Genomic DNA, 18,507 nt, shown 5'->3' on the forward strand with positions numbered 1-18,507 from the left:
TAAGTCCAGCAGCAACCACGTTCAAAGGTCATAGCTAGTAAGAGATGATTGTTTATTTTATATTTTTATTTATTTTTCTATATTTAAAAAAAAAGTTTAGCTAATTACTAAATAGTAATAATCTATACATGCATACATAATGTATAGTAATTTCAGTGTGACTTTCCAGAATACTATACCACTTAAAACGCAACAAAGACTGATTTGCTTTGAGGAGTAAATGTCAGTTTTGTTTTTTTTATGGCCATTGGGTAAATCAGATTGACAAACCCCCACATAGTTAAGGTAGAGAAAAGTCTTACTGAAAACAAACAATTTTAAATGTATTTAGGAGGTTTTAGAGAATACAAACTGATATTTTTGGGATGGATAATAGTTTTTTAATTAAAACATGAAATCACGTCACACTTGGGACGGTAATGAAACAGGTTATTTTCACAAACAAATCTTGAGTAAAAATGTCATTGAAAATGTTGTTGTTTTTTTTTGTGAAGATGCACATACTGCATCAAAAGTTATAGTATAAATACATGACGTGTAAATGTGTATATTATAACAAGCCCTTTGCAATAGGGTTAATCTATGCTTGAAAGGCATGAAAATTCTGACAGTCCATCAGTTAGGTTTTCAGCATGTAATAGTCAATAAAATATTCCAAATAATCAAATCCATATTTGTTGAATATTAACTTCATTGTATTTGAATAACAGAGCATCTTTGAAAAATTATTAGATGCAAATTTATTTAGTTCCATTGATAGTCCAGAGCCTTGGTCTGTGATAAAGGTATGCGAGTTTTTATTACCTATAATATTTATATTTTAAGTATAGACTACTACAGTTAAAAGTTTAAGCCCCGACTAAATAATATTTAACTGTTTTACAAAGTTAATGCAGTTTGGTTAATTTGGTTGGAAATAGGTGTATTTAGGCCACAAGTACCTGGAATGACAAAGTAAAAGTACACTACTAACCTCTCTCTCTCTCTCTCCCCCCTCCCCAGTATTAAAAGTATTTTATCATAAAATTAGTGCCTAAAGCTGATGGAGCAATAAAATATGTAGGTCTAATATTTGTTTCAATAATGGGAAATTGAAGAGAAGTTGGGAGACATGGAGTTTTTATATTTAGTTTCCAATAAGCAACCCTCAGGACATTATTTCTTTACATGCTGCTAGCAAAACTGTACTGTAAGGACTGGCTGGCTTGTGTTTCTACCTTGGCAACCAGTCAAACACAAGTTTAGTGGCCTTACTGTCCCCCCCCCCTTTCCTGTTACTTGTTCTGGGAATGCTGTGCAGCTCAAATTGGTATTGCAAAACCAGCAAGACAACAGCAAGTGAGAATCTTATAACAATTATTATTTATAGCCTTCTATCACAGATGTATAATTACTCAACAAAATAAAACTTGCAGATCTTCCTTCTGACCTGTGCACTAGTGATTTTTTGTAGTTTCTTTAAATTGTATTACAAAGACTGCAATACTAACAAGCAATTTGCTACTTCATTTGCATTAAGGTCATATGATGTAAAGAGGAATTTACATTGTTTCAGGTAACAGTGAATGTAAAGATCACTTGTGTTCTTTGTGCTGCATATAAATATTTAAATTGTTTGCTAGTAAGGATTACATAACATTTATAGAATGTCAAAATGCATGCATACACACACTTGTAGATTTCATTAACTTTTATCATGTTTTATATAATACATGTTAAAAAAATTCTATTACTGGTAAACATATTGAAAGAATTTTGTATTATACAAATTTACAAAAAAAATTAATGTTTTATTTAACTTCAACATAAAATCCATAGTTACTTCAATTCATTTCAGTATCAAGGCAATGTGAAGATATGCTTCCAATTATTTTTTGGAGTGGGGTGGGTGGTATTTTTAGACCTTCAAACTCTGTTGGCTTTTTAGGCTGCTTTGTATTGCTACCAGTTGGTTATTTGGTCAATATGTTGACTCTTCACCATTACTGAGGATATTCATGGCAGAATAATGAAGTGTATAACACTTGATTCATTGTTGTGTGGCTGTGCGACTTAGAAGGAATGCTATATAATAGTAGTTATTTATTTGATTTTAAGTTTGCCATAAAATTATTTAACTTGTTACTGTTTTGTTGACATTGGGTTTACCCTGAGGAGATTGTTCCAAACAACTTCATTACACAAATTTGTACAAGATAGCTAAGTTATTGGTTAATTGTTTGTCAGTTGTCATATTTTCCCCAATATTCCTATTACCTGGTTGATTTGATACAGACCTTGATAGTCATTAAAAATTAATTTCTAAACTTCAAATCTTCTCATTGCAGTTTTAGAAACTTGTAGGAATTGGATTGTTTTACACTTTATCAATATTTAAGATGTTCGTTTGCAGAAGCAAAGGTATCCTGTTACTATTGCTCTTAATTGTCCTGTTGCTATCACAGTTTTAGAGATGCCAACCATTACGATTTGAGCATAATCATTATGATTTAGGTGTATACATTATGACTATATGCTCATACAGACAAATATTATGACTTGTTGCAACTCCAAAATGATTATATGTTATATATGCCTATACAATAGTGATAAATTGTTCCCCCAGGGCTTGAAAGGGGTGAAAAGAAAATTTTTAGTGAGATACAAATACATTTTGATAATAAATAAGACATAGTCCAAATGGCTACTTGCAATAATGTTTGTGCTTGAAATAATAAAATTATTTGTATCTCTGATGTCTACCAATACTTTCAGTACGGTGCTTCTCCATACTGGATAAGTGGGGGAATCCATAGTTATGTCATCAGTGCTTGTCAGCCAATCAGTGCTCACATAGGTGGGTATTTCTCGTTTTCTAAGCGGCAAAGAAACACTAATGCAATCGTTCACAAGATGGAAAAAAAGATACCTCGTTCACCAGATTGTCTTGTTTCTAGCAAATCTAAAAGGACTAAAACTGTGAATCAAAAATTTAGGAAAGAGTATAGTGCAAAATATCCAGTCATTGCATCAAAAGTCAGTGACAGTCATGCGTTTTGTACAATTTGTCACATCAATTTTTCTCTGCAAGGTGGGATAAACGATTGTTCCAGACATGCAAAATCAGCATCTCACCAACAAAAGGCTGAGACGAAGACAAAAACGATGCACATAAGGACATTTTTGGGTAAGAATTCAGAATATGAAACCATATATGCAGAAATGATGTTCACACAATTTGTCATTGCTCTTAATTTACTCCTAGCTGAAGCCAATCATGCAGGACATCTATTCAGAAAAATGTTCCCAGACTTTGATATAGCAAAAAAATATGGCTGTGCTAGAACCAAAACTACAGCCATTGTACAAATGTTGGGTTGTGAAGATGACAAAATGATTTCAAGCATACTTACTAACAGTGTTTACAGTCATACATGGATGACTCAAAACTGTATCCAGTGGTTGTACAATATCTGTACGGGCTCTGTCTACAATCATTACGTTCAGTCATTTGAAATAGTTGTCATCTCTGCAGTTTAAAAACTGTCAAGCATCTATCACTCATGCTTATGGTATTTTCCTAGCCCCTTTTGACTTCAGTATTTCTGGTGCTCTATAACCCTGTAATATCTGGCTGAGTGCACCTCCCCTGAGACTAAAATTGCACCATTGAATCAAAACGCATTATAAAGTGAATTTGTCCTTTCATACTGTTTCTAATGTTTCAGAGTGTAAATTCATTCAACAAAAAATTTTATACATGCTATTTCTAAATGTCATACACGAGTGTTTGTGAATTTTAATTTTGTATAATATGGCATAGTCCTATAGAAGGAAAATCAAATTGTTTTGAACAATGGGGGTACCCATTTGAACCTTGTTATTTCAATACAAGTGTAGTTTTGTGTATTAATCATTGCTTTTCAGCCTTGAATGTCATGATTTTACATAAATTTCCAATCCCTCCTCTAATATAATGCTTGGGATCTTAAGTGTATAACAAAAGCTTTCTCCATTCTTTTGAACATTGTTGATCAAATTAGCTTGCAGTTCACTAAATAATTGGTTAGATAGCAGTGATAAAAGCTTAGCTTGGAGATATGCTGGGTAAAGATAGGTGTTTAAATTGATGTTGTAGCATTATAAGGACATGTGTTTTTTGTAGGACAGGATTAAGTTGACAATTTAGGCTTGTGGTAGTTGGGTTATTTTGCAATTGGCCGTATGAAGTTTATTGACAAAACCAATTCAAGATTTTGAAGGGTACTTTTATTTAAAATTATGATCTGTGATAAAAAGAATTGTTATTGTAGTAATTTTTCTACTTGTCTGAATATTGAATACTGAGTTTCAATTTTGTTTTTTAGTGATGCCATCTTGTATTTATTTTGAACAAGTGCATAAACATGCATGTGGTAAATCCATTAGAGTAAGATTTTACTCTTGTGTAGAACAGATTTTTTCATGTTTTATGTTTTATTAAAAGTGTATAATCTACATTTAAATGCTGCTAAGGTTATGGTATTGTTCTTTGAGTGATTAACTACAGGTTGATTTCTTGGGTAGCTCCGTTCCATATAATTATTTAAATGTCACTGTTTTAAAATTGTTCAGAAACTAATGAATGGATTTTTTTTATAATAAAGATGCAGTTATGCTAAATGTGTGAAATGTAACATTCAAAATTTTTGACAAAATACCCAAAAGCTGAAGTGCTAAATTTGTGGATGAAACCAAAAGTGTTCTTCTGACATTTTTTGTAAGTGATATTCAGGTTTATAGAAACTGCTGTTAAGAATACAAATAAAAGCAGTTGTGTGAAAGTGGAGGCAGCAGAGCAAACATTTTAAAAACCATGTAGTTTAAGTCTTTGAAAATGATTTGATTTTTATTTTGATCACTTAAAGAGAAGCATATTATTTTAACATTTCTTGCAGGGGCATCTTATCTGATGACATTGGGTGGAAAGCCAAACTCAATATTCCTCAAAAAGACAATCGGAAAAAGACAGCGGTAAAAAAGAAACTACATTCCTTATCAATTTTATCAAGCTTTAGAACCTACTTGCTAAAGCTATAACTGAAAAACTAACTTTTGTCTGTTAATAACAATTAAAAAGCTGTTATGTTATGCTTCTGTTTTTACAACAATTCAGATTTTCTGATTAGAACAAAGCTTTAATGTTTGGTAGTGTTATGTTTGAAAAATAGTTAACAAAACCCTAAATAGTTGCATTTCTTAATAGTGAAATGATAAATTTTTCAAACTTTTTCCTAAATACTTTAGTGCATTATTCATGACTTTTTTCAATGTTTTGTCTATAACCATGTCTACTGGAAACATACCATTTGTATATTTAATAGTGGTTTGTTGAACATAAAGTGAATAATCTTGTAATAGTTGTGATATGCTTAGCTAGCTCAGTATGATATTAGCCTAAGTGACTTCAGAGAAATTAGTAGTGGTTGCAAAAACTGTTTTAGAACTAATCTAACAGTCTTACATTTGCAAAGGGGGGTTTCACTAAGTGCATAAATTGTCAAGAAGTGAGCTTTCTTGCACACTTATCATTAGGGACAGTTTGTAACTATAACCTAATGTTATGTTTTTGCATTTACTTAAATGTTAATGTTTTAATGTTTCACACAGGATTCATTGATAACAATTTAATTCTGCTACTGAATGAATTAATGAAACCTGTTTTCTGAGAAGGGTCTTTTTCAGTAATGGGCTTACAATGTAGCAAGATTTCCCTTTTTTTAGGATGTAACAGAAACGAAGGGAAATGAATTTGAAGACTTTTGTTTGAAAAGAAACTTACTCATGGGAATATTTGAGAAAGGTTGGGAGAAACCATCACCTATTCAAGAAGCAAGTATACCAATTGCCCTTCTGGGTCGAGATATTCTTGCTCGTGCCAAAAATGGAACAGGCAAGACAGGTGCCTATATTATTCCTGTTCTTCAAAGAGTGAATACCAATCTTAACCACATACAAGGTATGATTTAGTGGGTTTTTTTGTTTTTTTTCTTTTATCTCACTTGGAACCAGATATATAGATTCATTGTATTTGCATTTATATTCTACTTTGTGAAGACATAACTAATGGATAATATAGTATGGAATGTGGCTTTTGTGAACAAAATAAGCTTCTGATATTTATATAGATTTGCAGCTTTAAAATTTCCAAGTGACTTCAATGTAATGTTTATAGTATGTTATACTAAACTTGTATGTTGAAAAAAACTGGCAGTTTAATCAACAGCCACAGTTCTTGATATATTTTTAAGCTAAGCAAATGCTGTAACATTTTATTTATTTAACCCTCTTGTTACAAGTAGATCAAAGTGTGCATGTCATGACATTTGAATTGCATTCAAGTTTATTTAAACCACTGTATCAAGGTATGTGAATAAAAATTAACATCAAAATATAAGCAATAGATCAATTTTGATATTAATTTCATAAATATTGTAAAATCCTCAATCTTCTCTATGAATATTAACATTTGTTCTCTTGTTCTTCCCTCTTTAAATCTACTACACTTGAAGTATAAAATTTAATTACTTAACCCTTTCTCAACTGGTCATGGGTCAAAGGCAATGTCTTTGCATTTGTTGATAGCAATCAAAATTTTATTGAACAACTCTTATGGATTTGTCAATAAGTTTATCAAATTGTAGATTATAATAATTCTCATTATACATTTTCAGTTTCTTAATTTAAAAGAAAATATTAAAACACACCTAAATATTAATGTTTGTAATGTGCTATGTATAATGGAGCATCGTCAAATTGTTTGTGGTGTCCAAGTATGAAGTCTTTAGTTTCGTGCAACTTAGAAATTGAAACAAAAAAAAAAAAAAGATTAACAAGCTAGAATATAAAATAAGAAATGCCTTTTCTATTCGAGATAAGGCTTGTGTACTGAATCAAACAGTGGCCCTGCTCACCTTTCCATTTTTGGAAGTGGTCCATTACTTCAACATATGTCAGTAACCAATAAAAAGATCAGAAATCTCCATAGTACCTTTTTCAGCCATTTTTAAGTGCTAAAAATCAAACCTACATTCCAAGTAGGTAGGTTGTGTATTTAGACAAGATACAGAATATTTACTAAGCTTGGTTTATTGTATTCAAATTCTATGGTCTCATGATAGTTATTTTTATGTTTTTGATGATTTCAAATGTATACATAACCTAAATTGTTTCACATTCTCCACGCAAGAAATTTGTAAAGGCTTTGCAACCTACAGTAAGTAGCAAACAAGTACAAAGGTTGTAACTAGAAGATATAATTGAGATTTGTCTTGAGTACTGAATCAAACAGTGGCCCTGCTCTCCTCTTTCTATTTTTGGGAATGGTCTTTTGTATACACTTCAACATATGATATCAATAACCAATCAAATTTGAGCTCAGTCTTCCTAATACCTTTTTCAGCCATTTTAAAGAGCAAGAAATCAAACTGATTCTTTCAAAGGTTCTAACTAGAAGATATAATTGTTTGCTATGTTTATTTATGTAAAGGTTTCCCTGTTTTAAACAAAAATTAAGAACATAATTATACATATATAATGTATAATAATTGAAATGTGGCTGTATTTTACCAAATACTAGTCCACTAAAACATAAAGACAGATCACTTTGTGAATACTAAAGGTCAGTTTTAGATATGGTAGCATGAGTGCATATGTGTCACATCAATGGAACTTCTATAATGATAATAAGGCATGGCTTGAATATCAATATAATAATAATAAATATATATGTGTATGTAATGTTCTTAAAGCTATTTAGAATAAGTTATAATTTTTAGTCATTCTAGAACAAAATGATAATTTATTTCCTAATTTTGTATGTTGGTTATGAGGTTGGTCAAATTTAGACTGTATGTAGTTAGGGTAGAGAAAATACCAGACAGCTAGTTTTACTAGCAAACTTTTAATGTGCTTAGGTTTTAGATGTTAGAAACAATTTTTGGGATAAATAATAAATAGTTCTTCTAATCATAATATGAAAATCATCTCGTGCTTGGACTAATAACGAAACTTTTTTTTGTAATGAACAAAACTTTAGTAAAAGTATTTTGTTTAATTTTTTTTACATGACTTTACAATCTGTTAAATTTCTGCCAGATTTTTTTGAAGGTACATGTACTGCATCAGATGTTAATGTAAATAATTATACCAAGCCTCTCATGAAAGGGTTAATGTGGTATATAATATTTAGGAAATTGGTTTTTACTAGCTTTTAATCTTATTTGTTTACTGAGCCATAAACTACAAAATCATGTCTGCTTGTTGCATTCTCTTTTTCTAGTAGTTTTAAACTGCTATTTATGACAAACAGTCAGTTTTCTCTTATGAATGATGTATTTTCAGTACAGACTATTGTCTATTTTATGTCCATTCTGGATTTTTTCTCAATATTCACATCAAGTTTAGTTAACTAGTTAAAGGCTCTTATTGCATGGCTATAAAATATAGATAATTATCAGACATTGTGTCCTTTGTGTGTTATCCTTTATTCTTAAGTGCATTTTTGAATTATTATCATATAATATATTTAAAAACAAAAGTAAGATCAAATGTCATCAACATACAACTGCAGAAAAAGATGGGTAACTACTTGATTTCATGATTTTATGTATTCTATATTTATTATTACGAAAAGGTGGCTAAGTGGTTAAGGCATTTGACTCGTAATCTGAGGGTCGTGGGTTTGAATCCCTGCCATACCAAACATGCCCTTTCAGTCGTGAGGGCGTTATAATGTTACGATCAATCACATTATTTGTAGGTAAGAGTACCCCAAGAGTTGGTAGTGGGTGGTGATTACTAGTTGCCTTCCCTCTAGTCATACGTACACTGCTAAATTGGGGACATTTGGTGCAGATAGCCCTCAAGTAGCTTTGCACGAAAATAAAAACATAACAAAACAAACATTATGAAAATAAAATGTAAAAATTAAACCTTTTTAAATTAGGTTAAGTAAGATATTAATAATTTTTCATGAGGTATACATGTAAGTAGCCTGTATGTCTTTAATTTTATAACATAATGTGAGCTCCATATTCCCCAAATGACTTACAACTTAAGGCATGAATAGTAGTTAAGACATGGTTCAAAGGGAAATCAAAGGACAATAAATAATAAAATTTAAGTGTAAATAGATGTATAATGTTATGAGTGTAGAGCTTTTGTATTACAATTTGAAGTCATTATAGAAATAAAAAAGGGGGGTGTTGAATTATGTATTTTGTACTTGATAATGAGGCCCATCAAACTGACCTACCTTGTGTATAGTCAAGGTAGAGAAAATAATGTATAAATGTTTTACTCAGAAATACTCATTTTATAATTAGTTGGTGTTTTATAGACAACATAAATGAAATTTAAAAATACTATTTATGTGAAAAGTTTCAACCTTAACATTCAAATCATCTTATATTTGGACTACTAAACTACTGAATTAAAAATGTATTTTGTGTGAAACGATCTTGTAATGCTTACTGAATGTCTACCAAATTGTGTGAAGATGCACAGTATTTTAAATGTTAGTTTGGAAACTGTAGAAAAAGTACAGCATGTTTCTAAACTCCAACTTTGAGAAAGCCTATGTGAAAAGAATTTATCCTAAGATAAATCACTTTGCACTTGGAGCAGTGAACACTAACCCCATGTGTTTATGGAAGATTGTTAGTAAGTTATTTATCTGACCTTTTGTGCACAAAAGGCTTGTAATTTTACTGAAAGCTTATTTCATGAAGATGCACCAAATATTATAGTTATAGTATGGAACCTTGAATGACTTTTAAGAGTTACAAACTTTCCCCACTACTACAGAAACAGTGAAAATACATGGTTAAGACAAGTAGTTTGTATAGCAAATGCCTTTTCTCAATGAATATTAGATGTGTGTGTTTATGAGAGCATGGGAGAAAGTGTAATGGTGGTATTTGTGACAGGGTAATTAACTTCATTAGCTATTCTCATTCACTGCTGCCCTCTGTATTCATTTTTTTTCATGACATGCTTACATGCTTCTCTCTGCACTCCATTACTGAACCTTCTTGTTTGACAGCATTTGAATTTGCATGTGCTCTTTTGTGTCTTTATTGCTGCAGGAATCATAAACCTCTTTAGTCTTGTATACATCATTTCTTTGAGTTGAAAGTGGTTATCATGCTGTATTGGCTTGGGTAAATTTACTGTTGATTTACCTTGGTTATTAGTAGGGTCCCCATTTTGGTCCCTTTTTATCTTTTGATACAGACTAAGGAATTTCAAACCTAGGGTGTTATCAGCCCACCACCATTCCATCCTTAGAAATAATGTAGTTGTTTGTCTCGAGTGGAGCCTTGTATGCCTCAGTAACTGCGCGCGCACACACACACACACACTGCACACACACACACACACAGAGTTCACCCTGGTTTCTCTTTTCCCTGTTTCCTTCATTTTTGGGAACTACAGTTTCATTATTATGACAAGCTGGCACCTTTCAAACTGGAATTAGTTTCTTATAGTTAGCAGCTACTTTCTGTGGTGGCTGAAATGAGTTGGTTGGTCAGAATGCAAAATTCCTTTCTCCAGTCCACTGATTATGTTGTTCAGTTGGGGATCTTTTTTTGCATGGCCACAGCTCTCTCTTTTAGAGCCTGTTTTGCTACTTTCCAGGATATGTGATTCAGTTAAGTTCCTCCCAGAAATTGGCTTCATAAGCATGTCTGTTTTGGACCATACCACTTCTGAACTGCATGGGTAAAGCATAAAGTGAATAACTTTTAGTGTGGTGTGCTTTTCAAAATAGGGCTTCGTAGTCACCCATTGCACTGTCACCTTCCTTCCTTGAGCAGAGTCCTTGAAAGTCCTTGTCATTTCCAGACTGCTAGGGTGGTTGGCCATGGAGAAACCCTTCTGAATGGGCTCCACAAGACAAATATTAGAATCATTTAGTTGAGAATTCAGGTTTTCTATATTTCTCCCCCAATTGCTCCATCTGTATCTTAGGTCATGGTGGTGAATGGGATTCTTCTAATTCTGTCTTTGACTATCACTCATTCTCTTGTTATGAGGATGTTAATGCCTTTTGAATGCTGCCAACTTGTGTCATCATTGGAGGGAGCTGATTCAATGCAGTAGACACCCTTTTGATATCAGATGACAATTTCCAGATTCCTAGATGGGCGATCTTTGTGACATACCCTGAAACGTTGATCTCAATCTCAAATTCTTAAGTTTGAGATGAAGACTATGATTCTGTCCAACCCTCACATGGACGTTGGTACCCCATGAAAAGGTTTTGGATGTAGCTGACTTGCAGAGTACAGTCCACTGCACCATAGCCCTTCTACACCTTACAATTTCTGCTCTTGTATTAAACAAAGATGAAGAATATACCTGGCACATCTTTGGATCTATTTCTGTTCTTGTCAGGGGTGTCTTTTGGGGGTACTTCTGTTATTCCTTTGCATTAGTCCTTCCTTCTCAGTTTGGGATGTTAGCTAATTTTGAGTAAAAGTACCATATTGAAAGTTATAACTTTCCTACACTGAATATATATTTCTAAGAAGTAATTAACTCCTCACTACGTCTCTGCTTGCACCTAATGCCAAACTTAAAAGTGAAGATTTAGTAAAGGAGTACAGAGGAAGTTGCATGCATTAGATGAAGTATGGCATGCTATTATTGGTTAAGAGATGATGCATGATAGTTTGAGTTGTTGGAATTTTTAAATGCTTGTATATAGAGGGCAGCACTGAACAAGAATAGCTAACCTTGCTAGGAAGAGTAAGTACCACTTGGAAACACACTTTCAGTGTAGGAAAAATATAAACTTATGAGGTCTGTTCAAAAAATACGCGGACTGTTTGAATTGCGCAGCTCCAGTTGGTTCCAGGGGAATCCGCTTGGTGTCACTAGGTTCGCACAGATCAGCTGATTATGACGCCATTTCCTGATTGCAGATATCTTTATTTGTGTATTAGCTATGCTGTTTTAAGTGAAGTGCGATTTTTTTCGTTTGGCGGATTTCAGAATGAATGACCTGAAGGAGCAACGACTTGCTGTGAAATTTTGTGTTAAACTTGGAAAATCTGCGACTGAAACTTTTGCTATGCCTAACAGGGCTTACGGTGATGTTGCTATGCAGCGTACGGCATGTTTCAAATGGCATGAACGTTTTAAGGATGGTCAACAGTCCGTTGAAGATGATGGCGTCCTGCGGCGTCAACTGGCGACCCACGTCGACAAAATCAACACCCTGGTGCGGGCAAATCGACGTCTAACTGTCAGGGAGCTTGCTGAAGAGTGTGGGATATCAGTTGGATCTTGTTACGAGATTGTGACCGAGAAATTGAAGATGCACCTCGTTGCTGCAAAATTCAGCCCTCAGAACTCGTGCGTTTTTGGCCAAACACTCGATCACTGTTCTTCCCCACCACACACCCCTCTACTCACCTGACCTTGCTCCTTGTGATTTTTTCTTGTTCCCCAAACTCAAAAGACCCTTGAAAGGAAGAAGATTTGAGACGAATCCCGACATTAAGGCAAATGCAACGAAGGAGCTGGAGGACATTACAAAAGAAGCGTGCCAGGACTGTTTCAACAAGTGGAAACACCGTTGGGATAAGTGTGTGCGTTGGGGAGGAGAGTACTTTGAAGGGGTCCCAGACCTGTAACTTCTAAATAAAGTACATTTTGTTTTATGACGTCAGTCCGCGTATTTTTTTAACAGCCCTCGTAGGCCACAGCTGAACCAACTTGTCACTTGAGGTGGTGTTGATTGAAAAAAATCATTTCAAGTTAGACACAAATTTGTTTTGTCTTTAAATTCATTTTACATTCTTAAAAAATTAATCATTTTGTTAAGGTTTGTGTTTGGAGGAGTTAAGAATATTTTGTATGTGTAAAGTTTTACTGTTTTCTCTAACAGTACAACTATTAAATTATATTTATGATCTTTGACTTTTTGACATTTAGAATTTTTTTTCTCTTTGTAAAGGTGATTTATACTTTGAATCTTGTAGAATATTCATTTCAGAATCCAAAATTCCTTTCTACAATCCACTGGTTATGTTGTTCAGTTGGGGATCTTTGTTTGCATGGCCACAGCTCTCTCTTTTAGAGCCTGTCATTGTAAAGTTTTAATTGTGTTCTTTTCAACTTTAAAAAAAGTAATATACCCTTTTTTAGGACATTTGATAGATGAAATATGGGTGTAAATTTGACTTTTAAGAATAAAATATTAGCTCAACTACATCTCTTACAGTTTGTGTTAAACATGTATGATTATATTGCAGGTTTCAGAGGGTTTTTTTTTCCCCAAGAGTATTTGCTATGTTGAGGTAATTTTGCAACATGCCTTCAATTTCTGGCAAACAATGTATGCTAAGCAACGAAATTAACTGCTTGTGTGTGCAGAATGTAAAATAACTTGTGTATCTGAAAGCTTAAATCTGTTCTTTTACTGCTGACACATTATAAATTATCTAATGCTAGTTTTTCTTTATTTACAATTCTGCTTTACACTACTTTATACATAAATATTCCAGGCTTAATAAATAATGTTCAGTTTGAAAACTAGTCTATAAAAGTGGACTCAGAATTATGAAATACCAAGTGGAACTAGCATACCAAAAGTAATGAAATATGTAAATGATATAAATGTCATTTATAAATAAACTAGTTAGTCTTAAATATAGATGTTAAGTAAAAGTTGAAACAGTTGTTGTATATAAGTTTGGTTTTATTTGCTAACTAGAGATAATCACATATGCCAGTTAACTGTTTGATTAACCAAAGCATTTTTTCTAGCTCTTGTAATAGTACCCACTCGAGAATTGGCTCTTCAAACCAGTCAAATATGTATAGAAGTGTCAAAATACATTAAAGCACGGGTGATGGTGACTACTGGTGGGACAAGTTTAAAAGATGATATCATGAGGATTTATGAAAATGGTTAGAAGCTTTTATATTATTAAGTGGCCCAAAAATATTTGTTTGAAATGTTTATATAACAATCCTGTGGGGAAGTTGTCATTCACAAAGAAATATTTACTCGTATTACAACAGGTTGGATGAAAATGTCAAACTCCTGTTTTCAGAAGTTTGTTAATAATCATAGCATTTTGAGCTATGATTAAAATTTACATTCTGCTAATGGTAGCAACTGAAAACTGGCACTCTTTGTATGTAGCTTGATGTATTTAAGTTTTTTTTCTGTTTTTGTTTATACTTTAAATTGTTGAATACCATTACAAAATGCATCAAAAATTATTTGCTAAGAAAAGTAGCTATTCATACTGGTAGTAAAAAAAAAAAAATGTATTGTCATTGGTATATCACAGATCTTTTAAGTGTTGCTTTATTTTCATAGAAACAGCAAATAAAAAAAACAAAAACGTATATAGTATCAAAACCTTAGTATATTGTTTTAGTTAATGTTTAAAACTTAACATACTTGTCGTATTTATTCATTTGCCTAAAATGTTATATAGAAAACTGATTCAAAATTTAAATCTTGCATATGTGAAAATTTAATAAGATTGCCCTGAAGTATATTGTTTATTTTTATTTTGCATGTGTTTCAACATTGCTCTTTTCTTAAATATAAAGGCAGATAGTTAAACATATTATTAAAGTTATATATAAATGCCTTTTGAATTAAGTTAATGTTTCATGCAGCTTTTCCTGGTAACTTTCCCAACTTAAGTTTAAAACAATAACATATGTTTGTATATGAGGATGTACGTTGTAAACTTAATTTTACAGTGCCCTCTCCACAATGTAATGAGGAAATAGTCTGGAACTTTGACTATGAAAATCTAAGCTCAATTTAGGTTAACAAAAGTAGCAAATTTTACATTTTTTTCTAATTTTTGCATTTGTTAAGCTTACAACTTATTAAAACTAATGTTACTTTTTCTTTTCTAGTCCATATCATTATTGCTACACCAGGAAGAATATTAGACTTAATGGAGAAAAATGTAGCTCAGATGGACAAATGCAACATGCTAGTCTTAGATGAGGTAAAGCTATATATTTAGTGTGGAATGACATGGTAATCGTAGTACAAAACCCGAACATTGTCACTCTTGAGTAGAGCTTGGTGATTATTGGTATTTGCTTTATTTATTAATGGATTATCAAACAACCCCTTCTCCTCCTCCATACAAGAAATAAATGTGCTTGCTTATAGCAGGAAAATACTTTGCTCACTTTATTATCACTATAAAAATAATCCAAACATTTTTTAATTATGGAATATATTGGTAATGTTAATTAACTACCACCCCACCATATGGTCCCTAATTTGTTTTAAAATATATACTAATCCTACACTACTCTGTACATCAAATTGATAAATAATGAAAACATTTTTTGCTCTTGCTGATAACAGCAATATCTTGTTTAAAACATCAAGATCACAGGTAACCAATTGATGTGTATCTTTGAAAAGTATGAACATGAAAAATATCTGGGATAAAAAATTGAGTAGAATATTTTGCCATTGTCTACCATACTTTCTATATAATAAGCCTAAAGTTATCTAATTCAGCACTTTAGCTAAAATAATTTGTCCATGAATATGTATGGAGTATTTGGTTTGAATAGTTTGTGTGCAAAGTAACTTTAAGATTAAAAACTTGTTACAAAACTTTCAAATTTTCTGCATTATACCCAAAAATTTTAAACTCATTTCAAACTTTTTTCCCCAGTAAAACTTCATCTGTTTTCTCTACCCTAACTCCATACAAGGTTGTTCAATTTGACTGGCCTTGTAATCATAAAATCAAAATAAATCTAGCTGATCCTTTTTCCTTTAAAATTGTTACATGATGCTACATTTATTTGTCCTAAGTAGCTTTAAACTTGTAACAGTATACACTTATTTATAATTAAATTGTTTTCTTGTCCTTTGATTTCCCTTTTAACTATAACTTACCGTACATAAATTATAAGGCACACACATGAGTAGTTCAGAGTAACTGGTATGTAAATGAAAGCATTTCAGTTACTTGTAAAATAAAGAATAAACATGAAAAATGAGAAAGTATTCACCAAAGATTTTGTTTTTTCTGTTGATTGTAAAAATGTTTTTACATACCTATGGTAATAGTGCACAAAATTAAATAATGCACCAAAGAACATGTAATAACATGCCAAAAGCATACAATTTTCCCTTAACTTTCACAATTTTTCTGGCTTTGTACCTGTGCAGCAAGAGCCATTACAAATTCTTTCAAGTTTATCTTTTGTGTGGAAACAAGGCTGGTAATAACAGAAAAAATAATTCTATATTTAGAAAAGTCATTTTATAGATGATTATTTCAACATTGGACTGGTGTGTATTGACTGTTCCATCCTCTACATCAAAATAACTTAATCCAGCTCTTATTTAAGCTTTTCCTAAAAATTGTTTGACTTTAGTGCCTCTACAGTATCCATAGGCCAACCAGCTGTTAGATGTCTCCTACCCTGCCAAAATGTGTATGTCCTCCTAGTACTATTGTTTTCATTTTTCAATGTGGAAAAAAATGATGCATCAGCACTATCTCTTCCCTTTATAATCTTAAACAACCCCACAATCAAACCCTCACCCCATCCCAATTAACTTTTTTTTTCAAATGAAAACAATTTGAGATATTTCATCTTCATTGTATGACAATCCCCTCCATAATAACAAACACTGTTATAGTAGCCTTTCTCTGAACTCTTTCTAACAGTTCATTGTTTTTTCTGAGGTAAGGAGCCCAAGATGCAAGTTAATTTCATATTAGGAATAGGTATGTTGAAGTATTACTTGTGAAACCTTTAACATCCAGATAATTAATTTAAAAAAAAAAACAACTATTTTACCTGTTATTTGACTGATCTCGTAACCACCATAAAATAAAATGAAAAAATTCAAGTTATGCTTTTCTCTTTTTATAATGACTAAGAATTATAACTCGTATACTAACGTTAATTTAAATAGCTTAAATGTCATAACACTATACGTTTTCTATCATATTGAATTTTCAGCCATTACTGATTAACATGATAGAAGTTGCAATGATGTGGTGCATGTGTACTCGTGTTACACTATCCAAGAATATTTTACTGATCTATACAAAGTAACCTGGCTTGGCTATGTGTTAGTGGAGCAGTATTTTGTAAAATAGTCATGTTTCACTTATGTATATAATTAGTATTTGAATAACAAAAAAAAAAAAATCAAATTACTATATTTATGCCATTAATTCCATTATAAATTATCAAATTTAGCAAGTGAATTGAGTAAAATATAATTTAAAAAAGGGTAAAGACTTGACTTGCCAGTGTGAAAGTTCAGTTCACAAGAAAGAGATGATAGTTATATTTGAAAATGGCTGAGAAAACCACTTGTGGGACATTCTGAGCTTTAAATTAGTTATTCATACGTCATGTAAATTGTGTAAGTTATCCAAAAATTGGAGGAAATTAGCAGAGTCAGAGTTTGAGTACTTTAGTGATATTTCAGCATATGGAAAATATGAAAAGGTTTTATTTTGTATTCTAGCTTGTAAATATTGGTAATTTGAGTTCCTAATTTGTACAAAAATATACTTTGTTTTGGCATTGCAAACATTTGTTTAGGTATGTTTATTTACTTCTAAACTAAGAAATTAAATAATCTATAATATGAGAATTTGAATTATCTACAGTTAGTTACCAAACTTATCGATGTACATTTTAAATTTTATTGAACTATTTTATGAATTTGAGTTAACGAGAACTCTATTTTTGACCTATGACCTGTTGCAATATAGTTGTTATAGCACGAAAACTAATAACTAGCACAAATTGATTTGAGAGGTTAGTTGCTGGAATTGATGCTGTGTTGAGAAAGTTAGTTAGAACTAACAATATTGTATCATTCAGTAATGTAAAAATTTAAATAAATTAAGGAAAAATGTGAACTTCTAATAGTTATGATCATTAAGTGCAGATCTGGAAAGTGTTGAAATGGAAAATTATCAAAGTGTTTCATAAAGAAATTTGGCAATGTCTCATTTTCAAAACATTTATTTGATACTGACTGGGGTTATTTTTCCTGTCCTTGTAGGCTGACAAGTTATTATCTCAAGATTTCAAAGGTATGTTAGATAAAGTAATCAGCTATCTTCCAAAGGAACGTCAGATTCTCTTGTACTCGGCCACATTCCCTCTGACTGTAGAACAGTTCATGGTAAGTGAAAATGTGATGTTCTTAGTGTGGTGGAGTTGACATATTATAATTCTTAAATTTTGAATATAGTAATTAATTAAAGATGGAGTGCACAGCACCCAACTTGTGTAATAACTGTAGTACAGTTGAAGAATTAAAAAAAATTAAGCATCAAATATGTAGAAATGAATTTGTGAATTCACAGAAGGTGCTAAGCCACAATATGATTTTGTTGCTACATTTGATAAGTTCATGTTACACAAGCATGGCAGTGGCATTCACATTCAAACATTTTTGCATCTTTCTTGTGATAGAAATGCTTAAATTTTGTATTT

At 31.9% G+C, this 18,507-nt stretch overlaps 1 protein-coding gene across 3 annotated transcripts in view; it reads left to right on the plus strand.

Moving 5' to 3' along the window:
- LOC143230881 (ATP-dependent RNA helicase me31b-like) overlaps window positions 1-18,507 on the plus strand; it is a 54,282-nt gene that overhangs the window by 20,829 nt on the left and 14,946 nt on the right. For all 3 annotated transcript variants that reach the window (XM_076465172.1, XM_076465170.1, XM_076465171.1), the window contains exons 3-7: window positions 4,917-4,992; window positions 5,743-5,977; window positions 13,798-13,941; window positions 14,917-15,011; window positions 18,071-18,193. In XM_076465172.1, the coding sequence (XP_076321287.1) occupies window positions 4,917-4,992; window positions 5,743-5,977; window positions 13,798-13,941; window positions 14,917-15,011; window positions 18,071-18,193 (673 nt within the window). The remainder of the gene's footprint in view (window positions 1-4,916; window positions 4,993-5,742; window positions 5,978-13,797; window positions 13,942-14,916; window positions 15,012-18,070; window positions 18,194-18,507) is intronic.

Source organism: Tachypleus tridentatus, chromosome 10, assembly GCF_004210375.1.
Source record: "Tachypleus tridentatus isolate NWPU-2018 chromosome 10, ASM421037v1, whole genome shotgun sequence".
Classification (NCBI taxonomy): domain Eukaryota; kingdom Metazoa; phylum Arthropoda; class Merostomata; order Xiphosura; family Limulidae; genus Tachypleus; species Tachypleus tridentatus.